At 29.3% G+C, this 17,050-nt stretch overlaps 1 protein-coding gene across 2 annotated transcripts; it reads left to right on the plus strand.

Annotated features, from left to right (window-relative positions):
* The first annotated feature begins 10,712 nt into the window (after positions 1–10,712).
* On the plus strand, positions 10,713–15,951 carry LOC112712758 (receptor-like protein EIX2). 2 transcript variants are annotated; one of them, XM_072202231.1, is made up of 4 exons: positions 10,719–12,610; positions 13,028–13,450; positions 14,063–14,148; positions 15,307–15,951. In XM_072202231.1, the coding sequence occupies exons 1-2, from the start codon at positions 10,837–10,839 to the stop codon at positions 13,402–13,404; spliced, it is 2,151 nt and encodes a 716-aa protein (XP_072058332.1). In that variant the 5' UTR covers positions 10,719–10,836; the 3' UTR covers positions 13,405–13,450; positions 14,063–14,148; positions 15,307–15,951. The 2 variants fall into 2 exon arrangements, with proteins under 2 accessions (XP_072058331.1, XP_072058332.1); XM_072202230.1 differs by having other exon boundaries at positions 10,713–13,450.
* The last annotated feature ends 1,099 nt before the right edge of the window (positions 15,952–17,050 follow it).

Genomic DNA, 17,050 nt, shown 5'->3' on the forward strand with positions numbered 1-17,050 from the left:
AGTAAAAAATTATATTATTGAAAGATAAAATTAAATTAAAATTTATGTTTATGTATCGTTTTTGTCTCTAACATTTTCGTCCTATTTAAGTCCCTGACGTTTCAAAATCGTCTCAATTTTGTCTCGCCGTCAACTCTGTTAACGGATCCCTAACGGCAGGACAACCTTAAGTCAATTTGAAACGTTAGGGACTTAAATAGGACGATTGAAACGTTAGGGACAACTTTGAGACTTACCCCAAACGTTGGGAACAAAAATGATACTTTACTCATATAAAAAATAAAGTAGTATATATTATTATTTATTAAATAAATTTTTTTTAAATACTTTATATAATTAAAAAAATAATTTATGTTTTAATATTAATAAAATATTAAAATATCATTATAATTTATCTAAAAAAATACTTTATATTATTATTTCCGTGTCTTATAAGAATTTAAAATTTGTGTACCAACGTGTCTTGTATCGTGCAATGTTCTGTATTCGTGTCAGTATCCGTACATAATAAAAAAATAACACAATTAGTGAATTACATACATATATAATTAATATAAATGATGAATTTCAACAAATTAAAATTCTCATTCAGATGTTCAATTTAGGGATGTCAAAAATGTGAGGTAAGACTCAGAAGTAATTCCTCACTTTATTATACTCCTTGCTTTTAAGTGTTAACTCGCTTGTCATTAGACTTATATATAATAGAAGAAATGGAAAATTAAAATAAAAGAATACATTCTCTATGTATGAAAATTTTACATCACATTATCATACGTAATTTTTTGGTTATCATTGATCCGATAATTGAAAAGTAGGGATATAACTAGAATTAAGTAATTACTCCAAAGTAAAATTTCAACCAAAATATATAAATAAAGGTTTGATATAAATGGACAATGTGTCAATGTTGAAGATATAGAGTAGCATGCAGAAGCATTTGTCTCCGGAAAGTGCTAGGTGAACATTGGAACACACAAAGCAATTAAAAGCTACATGAATTGGAACTTTGTTTATTAAAAGTTTATGTCTGATGTCTCTTCCCAACCGAGCAAGTTTTAGTTGCAATGGAACATTAAGATTCAAAGAGAGAGTTCCACACGTCATGCTTCTTGCCTTGTGTCCTCTTGGCACATCACTGGAAGAATCAAGGTTTTCACATCCTTGCTTCGTTCAAAACCCTAATAATTTGTTTGTCAATTAAAAGCAAAATTTTGGGTGATTAGAAAATGGTAAGAATTTCTTGTAGTAATTACTGGTAATTGTGCGCAAAATAAGATAAAGTGATACTATATGTTTAGAAAATAATTATTTTTAAATAGAGATGTCGAACAAGTCGATTCATCTAAGTAGTCAATGAGCTATACTTTAAATGGTATAGTCTCCTGTACTTACCTAAGAAGTTGCGGGTTCGAGTCTCTTTATCTTTGGTAAAAAAAAAGTCAATTCATCTAAGTTTGTGGGTTAAAACGGTTTAGACTAATCATATATTAAGAATATTTGAGATTTTAAAATAAGAGGTTTGACCCATAAAAAAATAATTATGATGTACACTAAAATTAATTACTAAAATCAATCACTAATATATAGTATAAATTAGAATATAAAATATATATTAAAAATAAATTAAATAAAACATATATTTATACATAAATATATAACAGTTAATTTTATAATTAATTTTTGTGTACACATAATATTTTTTTATAAGAAAAATCCAATTTAACACGTCTATTAGTTTTTTTCCCCAAACGAAATTGATTTTTTTTAATAAAATCCCAAAATAATCAATTTTGAGTTATATACCAAACTTTGGAAGCCATTTCTTTTCCTTCAATTGGGTTATTTTTATAGTATTTGGGTTGAATTGTAAACGAATTGAAATTTTATTAAATAAAATAAACGAGCTAATTCATTCGACTCGTTGAACAGCTTCTTTATTTTTCAAATTAATCAAACTAAATTCATTCAACATTTTATTTTTATGAGTATTTTTGAGATTATAAACTTGCCTATTTTAAGAAATAAACAAAATAGTTTGATAGATTTGGATATCATTTTGATGACCCTATTCACTATATCGGTTATGTTCACATTTTTTCGTCAAATTTATAGATTTAGTGTATTTAGTTTTAATTTCAGTATATACTTCATTTATTTCAGGATCCTTGGAGCAATTTAAATATTTAATAATTTCATAAATATATGCATCTATTTTTAGCAGGGGTATTCCGGAAATGATGCATTCTTTTTTGGTAAGAAATATGATCTAATATTCGGCTTTTTATATTTTTCAACGGCCCTGAAGCTAACTTGAGCTAACTTACTTCCTTTGTGTGCTGTTCAGTTTTGGGCTTTAGTCCTTTACTAAGATTTAGGCCCAAACAATTTAAGCCCAAATATCAATCCAGTTTGACTTGGCAAGCTGCTCCTATTCATTTATTTATTTATTTTAATGTGATAGAATCACAATATCACATTCTTATAAAATATGTATTAAGTTTTGATCGCATGTATTAACCATCTTTAATAATGTAATATTTTGTTATTAATTAATTGGTTGAGATTAAAAAAAAATTGATGGAAAATTAAAAAAATGTGTTTAGCTTTAAATCCTTATCTCATATCAATCAATAATTCAATTAACAAGTAACTAGTTTACTTATACCCGTGGAAGAGAGCTATGAGCGAAAAAGGGGTGATCGGGGATGAAAGTGGAAAACACGGTGAGGCAACCGCTCCGGTGGAAGTAACAAGGAGAAGAGTGTGAGAAGAGTTGTATTCGGTGACATAGAGGATTCCAAAGGGACGAGAGTCTCTTTTAGAGATAGAGTGATTGGCGTGTCTAATTAATCTGAATTGAAAGTTAACTTTGAAAAGTCAAAAGTAATATGTTCAAAAGATGTTTTCAATATAAGAAAAGAGTTGTTTACTGAGGTATCATCTATCTATTTTACTCAAAACTTGGGTAAATACTTAGGTGTTAATTTGAGGCACTTGAGAGTGATTCGAATCTGTGCTATAGAGGTTATTGACAAAATTTAGAAACGTATGGCATTATAGAAAGGGAGACTGTTGAATAGAGTTGGGAGATTATGTCTTGTTAAATCGGTTGTATCAGCTATTCCTATTTATCAGATGCAATGCTTTCTTCTTCCAGGTCATGCTTGTGAAAATATTAATTCTCTCACTCTACAGTTCTTTTGGAAGGGTAATAATATCGAAAGATATCTCTCTTTGGTCAAAAAATTTTGGTGGTCTGGACATTCGAGATTCTTCTCTAGTCAACGTGGCAATGATTGAAAAGTTAGTTTAGAAGAAGCTAAACTGCCGTGACAAGTTGTGGGTTCAAATTATACTCAACAAATATTTTAAAAATCCCTTGAACTTAGAAATTTCTGTTCCAAAGACTGCATCTATTTGCTGGAAGGGCATTGGGAAGTTAATGCAGCTTCTACAAGAGGGTTTGGCTTGGAGTCCTGGTAACTTGGACCAATCGATTTGGTTTAATGATCGACATCCAGGAGGTAAACTCTGTTATTATTTTCCTTTTGTCCATATCTCCGATACTCAATTGATTATCAGAGATGTTTGGAGCGAGTATGGTTGGCGTTTGGAGCGAATTGCGACACCCTTATCAGAGTTAATTCTCCATATAATGCAAACTTCTAACTGATTTTAGTAGTGCATAGTTGAATCTGGATGGATTTGGATAGCAAATATTAATAAAAGTTATTCAACTAAAGAGGGATATACATGGTTACTGAAGAAGAGGATTCAGTGGAATGAGGGGCAAAGTTGGAAATGGCTGTAGCGGGCGAATGCCCCGGAGAAAGCAAAACTCCTGGCATGGTTTGCCATTCATGATTCTCTACCAACAGAGGCTTTCAAACACTGGCGTGGACTCTTTGAGTTGAACATGTGCCCTTGATGTAGCGAAGAGACATAATCGGCGATGCATTGCTTGCTATGTTATCGACAGGCGCAAGACATTTGAATGAGATTGGATCCATCAATTCTTTAGGTCAATGGGAATATGTTTTCTTTTATGCGAGCTGCTGTTTTGGAACAAAAAACCTATTTTTTTCATGGCATTTGGTGGATTTGGAGGCATCGAAATCAGAAAATCTTTAATCCATATGAAGTTTGGACACAACATAAAGTGGTGATCTTGGCTAGAAGATGGAAGATGGAGTTAGAACAGGCTCGGATTCAAAGAAGATGTGTGCGAAACAGATTCAAGAGAAGCATTCATTGCTGTTCAGAGTGAGCCTGCTTCAGAAGATAAGAAAGATGGGAATCTGGAGGTACGTATTCATAAAATGTTCAGGAAATGGAAAGTTCATTTTAACCTAGTGCTTTGAGAGAAAAATAGGATGGCCAATATGATGGCAAAGCTCGGAGCTTGAAGTCAGAATGAATACGTTGAGTAGTTTAATCCTCCTAATAAATTTGTTGAAGCTCTTCTTCAAGATTGAGATATTGTTTGACTTATAAAAATCTTCTGTGTATCTTTCTTTTTCTGTTTGGTTTCTTTAATTTTTGTTCAGACACAAAAAAAATCAATAATTCAATTAAATAAAAAATAAATTTGTCTCTTGATCTTTTGATCTCTCAAACAATTTATTTTTAGGACAAATTTTTCAATTTATATCTACTTTATCTTTTTTTGAAGTTCTGAATCTCTCATACAACATTTTTAAAGACAAAATTTTATCACGACCCAATTTCAAAATTTCACAAACCTTAACTATGTAGATAATTCAAAAATTTGTGGACTCCACTCATATAAATATCTGCCCACAAAATAAAAAATCACTAAATAAAAAATAAACAAAAGAAGATGATGCTGACGATATAATTTTAAAGTTTATTCATGGTTCTTTTGGGAATTGAATTTGCAATAAATTTTTGACCAGTATTAATTACAGTTTTTTTCAATAGAGAAGATTTCGGCATTCATATTTCAAATATTTAAAAAAATTATGACTTGGTGATCCAAAAGTTCAACTTTACTTTCTAAAGTATACATCATCAAAAGCTCTCGTAGTGGTAATTGATAAGTAACTCAACTAATTTTTATTCAAATGTTTAAATTTGGTGTGATATCCCTAATTCTCTATGGATATATTTTTTTCTATTCTTTCCATGCTAAAGGTTTATTCTTGTACACTTAAAGGGTAATATTTAAAAAAGAAGAACACAATTTTTACTCACTTATGCCAACATTCAAAACACCTAATAGCTCACTTGCACTTTATTTGCTTCTCTCTCACTTTTCACACTACACTCTTCTCACCGCAATCATTTGATTTGCAATCTTCACCCACAAGTACTAGCTAAGTAGAACGCCTAACTCATATTCGCTAGCTAGAATAATCTTTTTATATATATATATATAGCATTTTAATTATTTAACATTAGCTATACAAGGAATTATTCTGAAGCATATTTCGGCTATCAAATCTCATTAAGCAAAATGATGTGAAGAAGGTTCTAAATTTTTAATCCTTCTAGAATTAGTGTCGATGTTTCTTTCGTATACCTATTGTTCAAGGTAGGGTTAAGTATCTATTTTAAAGTATATATACACGTATAATGATAGTAATAGCCAACTTTTTTTATTTAAAAATGCACCAAAATATTTATAAAGACCAAAATCATAAATCCATGCACTGGATGAAATGGAAGTATATATATATATATATATATATATATATATATATATATATATATATATATATATATATATATATATATATATATATACTCAGGTAAATTTGCAAGGAATTATGCACCTCTATGATTCTCTACATAATTTGCAGGTTTTGGGGGTGCATAATTATTTCACTAAGTTACCAAGGTTTTGCACTTACTTTTTTTTTTTTCTAAAATTATGAGTGAGACTCGAATCCGAAATTTCTAGATGAAAATGAAGAAATTATGTCATTTGAACTATAAATTAATAGTTATAATAACTAAACATATATTCATCAAGGTTTTATTTTAAAGTTTATTATTTGTCAATCATAAACACTTTATTTTTATCTTTTTGATATGTTGAATTGAGTTGTGATAAAAATATGTTGTTGGAATTGTAAATTATAGTTAAAGTTGTTTTTATTGTTTAACAATATATAATATATATATACGTCCTTTCTTATTTTTTCGTTGAAATAATAATTTTCAATACGTTAATAATTAAAGAAAGCACTAATGTCAATTTTTTTTTATTAAAAACAGTGTAGATGTGGCAGGATTCTTTATGATGAATTTAGTGCATTTAGTTTGAATTTCAGTACATACTTCTTTCATTTCATGATCCTTGGAGCAATTTAAATATTTAATACATTCACAACTATATGTATCTACTTTTAGATGAAATATTTTGGCAGGAGAAATGTTAAAAGCTCATTAGAATTTATTATTTTTTGTTATTAATTTATTATTAATATTTAAAAGTATAGGATAAAGTATGTTGTCAATGAATAATAGCTCAAATGACATAGTCTTTCCATACTCAATCAAGAGGTTGTGGATTCGAGTCTCCTATATTTGGTATAAAAAAAAAGATAAAGTATGTTATTGAATTACTAGAGTAAAAAAACTAGACTAAAAAAAATGAATTAATAGTTAAAAATACTAAATTCTAAATTTTGATAGCCTTCTAATATTTTTTTTCGAAAATAATGAAATTTTTTTTTTGGTGTACAATGATGAATTCCTTTTTGGCAGATGATATGATCGAATATTCTCTTTTTCTTTGTTAAGAAAAAACGCCCGGAATATAACTTATTCCTTATTTTTGGGGTCAGAATAACTTATTCCTTTGAGTATTGGATTTTGGGCTTTAATCAACTAAGATATAGGCCCAAATGAATTTAAGCCCAAATATCAATCCAATCCTACTTGGCAAGCTGCTTCTATTTATTTATTATTTTCAGGATATGTGTAGAAAAACAAAGTTTGCGAGAGTTTGACATTACTCACAATGAGTGCGTATAAAGATCACTTACAAATTATTCTAAAAGAGCTCTCGTAATAGTAATAAGGACCAGAATCATGTTCTTATAAAATCCGAATTGAGCTTTTATCGCGTGCATTAACCTTCTTTAATAATGTATTGCTTTGTTATTAATTTGTTGATATTAAATTTGTAACATAATATATAGAGAACATGAATGAAAATTAAAGAAATGTGTTCAGCTTTGAATCCTTCTCTCATATTAAATTGGGAGGATCCATTCCAAGTTTATATAATGGTGACTAAACTTGTTTTGACTTTCTCAAGCTTCCATCATATATTGTTGTTATCTTTGCCCTCCTATCTTAAACACAAGACTTTGAAATTATTAAAAGATGCATCAAAATTGATGTTTTTATTTATGAATTGGAGTGTGTGATATCATTGTGGAGGTGGAAGAGATTAATACGATGTTTCAAAGTCATCCTTCAATTCATGTATAATTTAATTTCACTTCTCAAATCTATCTATTACTTTCGATATTTTTTTATTGTACAAGTTGTACTAAGATTTAAGCTATTGATAACCACCATTATCATGTCACATTGACATAGTCCATGAATGGAGAAAAATGGGGTTGGACTTTCGGCATTAGTTAACGAAGGTAAAATAAAAAGTTTTAGCATTTTTTTATAAGTTAATAGTCAAAATCGTTCTTGAAAGATACGTCGATCTCCATTTTCGTCTCTAAAAGATAAAATTAATCAAAAGCGTTCCTAAAAATTACCCACGTTGATCGAGTTCGTCCTTCCGTCATCTCAATTGTTGAGGTGTGTAACGTTTGTTGAGTTGGAACGTTAATAAATTCCAGCCTGACACAGACCAAAACGACGTAGTGTCAATCCTCCACCCCTAAAACCATAGAACGGCGTCGTTTATGGTCCAGAGTGGGATTTTTAAACGTTTCTCCCATCACCTTCTCTCATAACAACCCTCTTCTACTTTTGCTCCAAAATCTCTTGTCTTTTCTCTACTCTATGACTTTCTGTCCTGAGACACTTGCCTATGATCAGAATCTCCTTGTGTACTTGACAAGCTGTGTGCGTATCGACATTTGTGGAGGAATTGACGCTACTACAGTGAAAAGTTGGAGGAGCATGCAGAAAATTTACACTATTGGAGGAAGAAACAATAACTGCCACAGGGTAAGATTTAATTTTTTTTGACAATTTTTGTTGATTTTACAATGTTGATGTGTGTTGGTTTATGTTAACGTAGTTCTAAGAACCACTTTATTATACTAGGGTTTGGGATCTCCCATATTTATGAATTTCCTCTCCATATACTAATTTATTAATTTTTTCTTTTTATTGTTCGATATTCTGCCGGCCCATCCTAGTAAGAGAGAGGGAATAGGAGGAAACTTTATATTAATTTTCACTTTCTTTTAACTCGTTTTTGGTCAGACGGCTAGTAGAAGTGCTCGATGAAAGAAAGCTAAGAGAAAATGACTGAAGGAACAACTAAAATCAGCGAAGGAGAAGGTAATCTGATCTCGTGATGTTAATGCAGATCTTATTTACCTTTTACATGCAAATAGGAAATGGATTCGTCTTATGGACAATGTTTGCATTTGAATTTCATTTGCTTTATCTATTTGGGTATCTAGACTATAGTTTTTGATGGAGATCCATAAATGTCCACTCAAAACGGGCTTGAGATTAATTAAGGGTACAAAATTTTTCAAATAGTTTCTTCTTTGCTTGAGATTAACACCACTTTCATTTATTTACTTGAAAAATAATAATTCTGCAAATGGCCTATGTAGGGTGCAAATAGAGGAAGGCCATCCAAATTAAATGTCATTAAAAATAAGGCAAGATTGAATGCCTCCACTAAATCACCTGTGATCATTTCTGTTGAGACATTGAAAGGAACAAGTTTCACAACTGTTAAGAAGATGCAAATCTTCATGACATTTGTGCTAATTTCAGGTTTCAAGCATCCAAGAAAGAAATATTAACTTTAATTAGAAAATGTATTTGTATGTCGTTGCAACAATGTTTTTTGAGAACAGGGCTGTGTAAACTGGTTGTGTGATCAGGATCATTTTAGTTAGGTCTTTTATGTTTTTTTTTTTTTGTTTAAGTGAACAATTCTATGAAACTTTTGTTTTTTGAATTGCTCTGTTAACTTGTGGATCCTTGATTACCTATGTGGTGTATCTACTAAGACAATATGATATGATTATGATGTTTGTTATGGATTATAACAATGATCTTGTCTATTCTGATATATACAGTTTTTTGGTGAATAAATATTTAGGGTTCAAACATCACCATATTGTATTTTCAATGAAACCCATCATTCTCAAAGAACAAGTTTATGTTGAATTGAACACAATTAACACCTACTTTTATTCATAAGTCACATCATCATTACATATCAAATAGTTCAATCTCAAAGCTCTAACAACACCTCTAAAGCACAACAACATAACACTCCATCGGTAGCTTTACTTGGAGATTGATGTGAACAAAAGTGATGCACAAATGACAATAGCCAAAATAATTGCAACTGAGAAGTACATTATTAGAATCTTCATTGCTCTAACTTCACCCTCCAAGCTATCCAATCTCCATGACACATTCAATCTCCATTCATCATAGTCACCACTAACCTCTGCATCAGTTTCTGCCTCTACTGCATACCCATCATCATCAACCCATCTAAAGAAGTTGCAGTGGTCTTTCTTTTTGAATATTTTAAAAAAAATCAATTTCAACTGTCCAACAAAAAATATAGGAAAATGAAAAATAAAATTAATTTATTCTAACTTACCGGGTATCTTGCATAAGTGTGGAACAACCTATCTGAATTCTCTCTTTTACCAGATTTCTTGATCGTTGTCTTCAACCTGCAAAAGCATGTCTGGTCTTTGATCTTCATCCTCCGTCGTATAGAAGAATTAGAACCATGGGTACCAATAGACTGAGACGGCAAGTCACCGCTGCGACTTTCACTCATCATAACGGCGACTGAACAGACATATAAGGTCATCTACTACGAGATTCACACACATTTATGTTTCAGATTGGGATTAGGTTAGGGTTGTAATACTAGGACTGATTTGAGCTAAATAAACAAACATATCAACTCAGCATTAATTAACATTAGCCACGCTGGAGTGTGTCACGCTGAAACTTAACGTTCTAGCTCAGCAAACGTTATACACCTCAACAACTAAGATGACGGAAGGACGAACTTGATCAACATGGATAACTTTCGGAGACTTTTTTTATTAATTTTATCTTTCGAAGACGAAAATAGAGATCGAAATATCTTTTAAAAACAATTTTGACTATTAACTCATTTTTTCATACATTTTTATTATATTGAAAATTTTTAAAAGATAATATTGTTTATTAAAATTTTTATTTGTAACATCCTTAATAATTTTTTTCTTATATTAGAATTGAGATTGAACGAGTCTAACTCAACTCAAAACACTATTCAAAGTGTGAAGAACGACTAACATTTATAAACCCATTTAAAGACTATACCATTCATAGTCTTGTTAAAATTCACCTTTGAATAAATACGAGACTAGCCATAAAACCTATGCATACACGCCACGCTAATAATATAATAATAGGTTGATAGATAATATTATGTCTTTAATATTCTTAAGAAATGAAAGAATTTGAGGCTACAAGTATATAAATATGGACACATGGTCAAGGATATAGTTGAAGAAGTTAAATGAATTTTCCATATTGCACTTGTTTCACACTTAAAATAAATTCTCTTTAGAGGAAACTTTTGATCCATATTTCCACTCATCACCAAAATCTTTTTGTTGTAAAACTAATATGGCTACTTCCTCTCTCTTTCAATACCATATTCAAATCTTTTTGCTTTCTTTATTATTATGTAAAATTATGTGCACTCCCAACATTATCCAGTGCGACGAAAAGGACAAGAGCACATTGCTCAAGTTCAAATATGGAATTACTGATCCCTCTGGTGTACTTTCTTTATGGTCCATTAAGGAAACAAATTGTTGCCAATGGAAAGGAGTTCATTGTGATAACATCACTGGCAGAGTCACAAAGCTCAATCTCCATTGTCCAGAAATTTACTCTAATTACGGTCATAATCTTGACAAATCCCAGTGTCTAACAGGTGAACTCGACATGTCTTGTTTGTTTGATCTTGAATTTCTTAGTTATTTGGATTTGAACAACAATGACTTCAACACCATCCAATATCATGGTCAGTGTAAAAATTCTTCCAGCAATATCTACTATCTTAATTTATCAGATAATGATAATCTTCAAGTTGGTAATATACTCCATTGGATTTCTAATCTTTCCTTTTTACACTATCTCGATCTCAATGGCATTAATCTTCAAAAAGAAACTAATTGGTTTCAGTTAGTGACTATGCTTCCTTCACTTTCAGAGTTATATTTGGAAGATTGTAGACTTCAGAACATCTATCCATCCCTTCAATATGCCAATTTCACTACACTTAAAGTTCTTGATCTTTCTTACAATGAGTTTGTGTCTGAGCTACCAAGTTGGGTTTTCAATCTTAGTTCTAGTATCTCAATTGTAGAACTTTCCAATAATTTCATGCATGGCCAACTTCCTCAAACACTACCACACTTTCAAAGCCTTGAAACCTTGTCTTTGTATAACAATGATCTCAGTGGACTCATTCCAAATTGGATGGGTCAACTTGAACAACTAAAAAAACTTGATCTTTCTGATAATTCATTCTCTGGTTCTATTTCTACAAGTTTAGGAAATCTGTCATCCTTAACTTACTTGAATTTGGCATTCAATGGTTTAACAGGAATTGTTTCTGAACAAAATTTTCTTTCCCTTTCAAAATTAAACCATTTAGTTTTGGGTTCACAATATTTGATCTTTGACTTTGATTCTGAATGGATCCCCCCTTTTCAACTTCAGTTTTTAGAATTGACTTATTTGACTCCTAATAAACTTCCATCATGGATATATACACAAAATTCTCTGACCCTTTTAGCGATTGTAAATTCAAGAATTCCATTGGAACTACCTAATAAGTTCTGGAAGTTTGTTTCTGATCAAGTTGAGTATCTTGATTTATCAAATAATTCAATCAATGTTGACATGTCAAATGTCTTGCTTAATTCCAAAGTGGTAGTGCTAGGCGACAACAATTTGAGAGGTGGTGTGCCACAAATATCACCAAACGTCACTCTTTTACGTTTGGCTAACAATTTCTTGTCAGGATCCATTTCTTCTTTCTTATGCCATAAGACAAAAGAAAAAAACAACTTGAAGTATGTGGATATTTCTCATAATCTTTTATCAAGAGAGATTCCGGATTGTTGGATGCATTGGAGATCATTACTTTTTGTTAATTTGGAAAGCAATAATTTGGTAGGCAAAATTCCTCACTCAATGAGCTTTTTGTCTAACCTAATTGCATTGAATCTATACAATAACATGTTATCTGGAGAAGTGCCTCTCTCATTGAAAAATTGTAAGAAACTTCGTCTCCTTAATTTAGGTGAAAATGAGTTTTCTGGAGCTATATCAAACTGGGTGGGGCAAAGTGTAATTGGTCTCAAACTAAGATCCAACCAATTTAGTGGTAATATCTCTACTACAATTTGTCATCTTCATTCTCTCAAGATATTGGATCTTTCAAACAACAGATTATCAGGGTCAATACCAAGTTGTATTCGCAACATGACAGGCATGATTTCTAAAATTGAATCATTTGATTCATTTGATGTTACCATTCCTACTATAGACCATGTCAATTTTGAATTCAATGTCAATCTCATGTTGCTCATTAAGGGCATTAAGTTAAATTATACACACTCGATACTTGTTGTTGATCTTTCATGTAACAATCTATCTGGAACGTTGCCATCAGAGTTATTTATGCTTATTGGATTGAATTCTTTAAATCTATCCCACAATCAATTCGTGGGAAAGATTCCACAAGATATTAGCAAGTTGATACAGTTGGAGTCTCTTGATCTCTCAAATAACTTATTTTCAGGACAAATTCCTGAAACCATGTCTGCTTTGTCTTTTCTTGAAGCCTTGAATCTCTCATGCAACAATTTTGAAGGAAAAATTCCATCAGGAACCCAACTTCAAGGTTTCACAAACCTTAGCTATATGGAAAATCCAAAAATATGTGGACCTCCACTCACAAAGATTTGTCCGCAAGATAAGAAAGTACCGAATGAAAAACAAATGACAGAAGATGATGATGATGATGACAACTCTGACATTTATTCATGGTTCTATATGGGTTTAGGAATTGGATTTGTCACAAGTTTTTGGACAGTATTAATTACAATTTTCTTCAACAGAAGATTCAGACATTTTTATTTCAAATGTTTAGACCGAGTCTATGACATGGTGATCTAAAATTTCAACTCTATTAAATCATCAGAAGCTCTCATAGTGGTAACAAGTAAGTAAACTAACATCTTTCAATTTGATTTTTTAATTTTGGTATGATACTTTTATGGATATATTTTCTTCTATTCTATGCATGCCAAAGGTTTATTCTTGGATTTCCAATCCTGATCATAATTGTAATTTATTGGCTTAAATGGTAATTATATTTAGAAAGAACACAAATCATTTGATTTGCAATCTTCACACATCACAAGTATTATTAGCTTGAAGTTGAACACCTAATTCCTCCACTATGTTCATTATGAGATATATATGCCAATTATATATTAAGTATACACTAAAACTAATTATTAAAATAAATTATAATTATAGAATATATATTAAAATATAAAATATATATTAAAAGTAAATTTAATTACATATGTATTTATATACAAATATATATTGATAATATTGTTATAACAAAGAAGAATGAAAATGAAATCTATGCATTGGTTAGAACTTTTTGATAACTCAACTTTATATCAGTCCATCATTGGAAGCTATAATACACCACTTTGACACACCCTGAAATATTGAATTATATATATATATATATATATATATATTTGGATTATTGGGCTAATGATCTAAATTAAATAACACCACAAATGCAATTTTGCAGGTCCTTATTAGACTGAATGGATACTTGCTTGGTCCTGATTCATCAACAAGATGGCAAGAATGGACGAAGCTTCTACAAAGTTTTATGTAAGTGTGTGCTAATTTGATTAGTTGATTTGTTTAGACAATTGTATACTGTTTCATTTCCTCTATTAGATATGTACTATACTGAAATTGTTCTGTTTTTTGACATTATAGATTAATCTTGTAAACATGTGTTTGATACTTAAAATTTATGTACAACAAAATATTTTATGAATTATTCAATTTTATTATAATCGTGAAATTTTACATGTTATATTCTTAAAAGTATTAATACTATATTATAAACCATCTATTTTAATTCCTAAAAGTCTAAGTTATTAAATAGAGATGTATAAATATTTTTAAAAATTTTCAACAATTATTAGAGAATATAAAAAAAAATCCTTTGACAAAACTACATAAAAAATTCATAGCAACAAGAAATAAACATATTTTTTACCTAAAAAACTTTAGTCCAATTCAGATCAGTTTGGATTTTTTCTCTTCTCTTTAATTTTAATTTTAATTTTAATAATAATAATAATAATAATAATAATAATAATAATAATAATATACTAATTTTTATGCACTTTAAAGTCCTTAATCTTGTTGCCAATGATTTTGTGTATGCTAAATTAGGTAGTTGGATTTTTAATCTTAATTTTAGTATCTCAAATATTAACCTCTGCTCGTGAAAGGCCAACTACTTTTTTTTTTGGATTTAAAAAAAGAATAACTTTGTGACACACTTTCATATTTTTAAGATCTTATATATTTAGATTTATTTTACAATTCTTTATCTAGATCTATTTCTTTTTTTTATGTGATAAGACAAAGAAAAAAATAATTTAAAATATTTGGATATTTTTTTAATTTTTTATTAAAGGAGATTTCGAATTCGTGGATGATGCATGAAAAATCATTAGTTTATATTAATTTATATTAATTTGGAATGCAATAATCATCAAATTGGGATATTGAGAAAAGAAAAATATATAAGGCTAATATCATAATAAAATTTTGAAAGAAAAAGAAAAATAAAAATAAAAAATGTTAGCAAACTTAATTTCCTATCTTTTATACATTTTTCAAAACACACCATAACCACATTCTGATTCACAGTATCAAGAATCTCATGCAAATTGCCTTTCAGAAACTACAAGTATCTAGTAAAATTACTTTTAATTGTTCGAATCATAGTGTGTGCGCTTCTTTCCACAGTTGGAAGGCGAAAATCTATACTAAAAAACAGGCTGAAGGATCATCAAGAGAACCTCATGAACCATTCAGTCGTGGAAACAAGGCTCAGAGCCTCAGACGAGTTCACAAACTTTTTAAGTTTGCAGCAAATCTTAGTGTAAAACTAAAACATTTATGTGTATTGTTTAACAATTTTTTGTAGATTTATACTGATAAATTCTGCATAATTTCAAACTCTTCTTTTTCTTCCTTATCTTCTGCTACCTCTTATTCATCTTTTTCTTCTTGTTTTACCTCCTAACAAAAATGTATAATGTTACAAAATCAATAGAAAGATGAGGAGAAAAAAAGTGCAGCAACAACCGCAGCAATAAAAAGAACGACGAAGAGGATGAAATAGCAAAGAAGAAAAAAGAACGCGAAGAAAAAGGAGGAAGAATGCAAAGAAGAAGAAGAAGAAAGAGGAGAAGGAGGAGGAGGAGGAAGAAGAACACAGAATACAAACGTCAGAGGAGGAACGACGTGATTTCACGCGCGCGTTATGAAAGTGAGTTTTGTTGGAAGGATTAACTTGTATAAACTTGTATGACAAAATGACTTATATATATAGCAGGTCTAAAATATTTATAGTTAAAAATAATAGCTAATATAGTATATTGTGAATTATATTTTCTATAATTGATAAAAAATTTAAAGTAATTAAAAGAAAGTTAAATAAAATTGAATAGTTAATCTTTTTATTTGAAATCATTTATTAATCATATAAATGCTAGGTATAAATTAAAAGTGAAAAAAAATTGAAATAAATCTAAAATCTATTACTCAATAAGTACAAAATACTTAAGAAGAGGTGAATTGATAAGGATAAACAATTTTAATAAGTTTTTGCAATATTAAAATAAGACAAATGAAATAAATCAAGTATGACACAATTAATAAATAAGAGATAAAAATAGAAGGAGTTAAAATAAATCAAATATGACACAAATAAGTTAAAAAAGTTATCAAACTTATGAGTTTGTGAACAATAAAAAATATTAATTTAGCTTTTAAAACACATAAATTTTCACTAACGAAATAATCCTCATTTAAAAATATGTTATATGATAATTACTGATAATTAGTAAAAAATTTAAATCACAATTATCTTTATAATTACTTTCATTCAAACGGCTTAATGGTTCATAAATTGTCTTTTTGGTAATTATTTGTGATTTAATGATTTTAAAAAGGAGCACAAATTATCAAAACGTTTTTTATTTTAAAAATATTTTATATACAATTTATTACTCAATCAAAATAAGAATATTTTTTCAAAATTAGTGACACAATCATTAAAATATGTATATATTTATTATTATAATTAATTACATAGACTAACTTATTATTTTGATTTTAGTCCATATTTATTATAAATTTATTACATATTTATATGTAATATATTTATATTATTATTATTATTATTATTAGTTTTTTTTGTTTTAGTTGACATCATATATATTATCGTCACCACTCTTATTATCTTATTATTTGAGTTAAATGTTTCTGAAGGTTTGAAGGAACATTGATATCATTTATGAAGGTGGAAGTATTGGTCTAATAGGTATTGATGATGGTGAAGAATGGGTTTAGAATTTTTTTCAAAATAGAAATGGTGTTGTAAGTATAGTCTTAAATCAACAATCAATCAACATCAAAGTTTAAATTAAGAATTGTCGAAATTCAAAATAAATATTAACTAGGAGTTTAAAATTCCGGGTCGTTC

Source organism: Arachis hypogaea, chromosome 9 (genome assembly GCF_003086295.3).
Source record: "Arachis hypogaea cultivar Tifrunner chromosome 9, arahy.Tifrunner.gnm2.J5K5, whole genome shotgun sequence".
NCBI classification, from domain to species: Eukaryota; Viridiplantae; Streptophyta; class Magnoliopsida; order Fabales; family Fabaceae; genus Arachis; species Arachis hypogaea.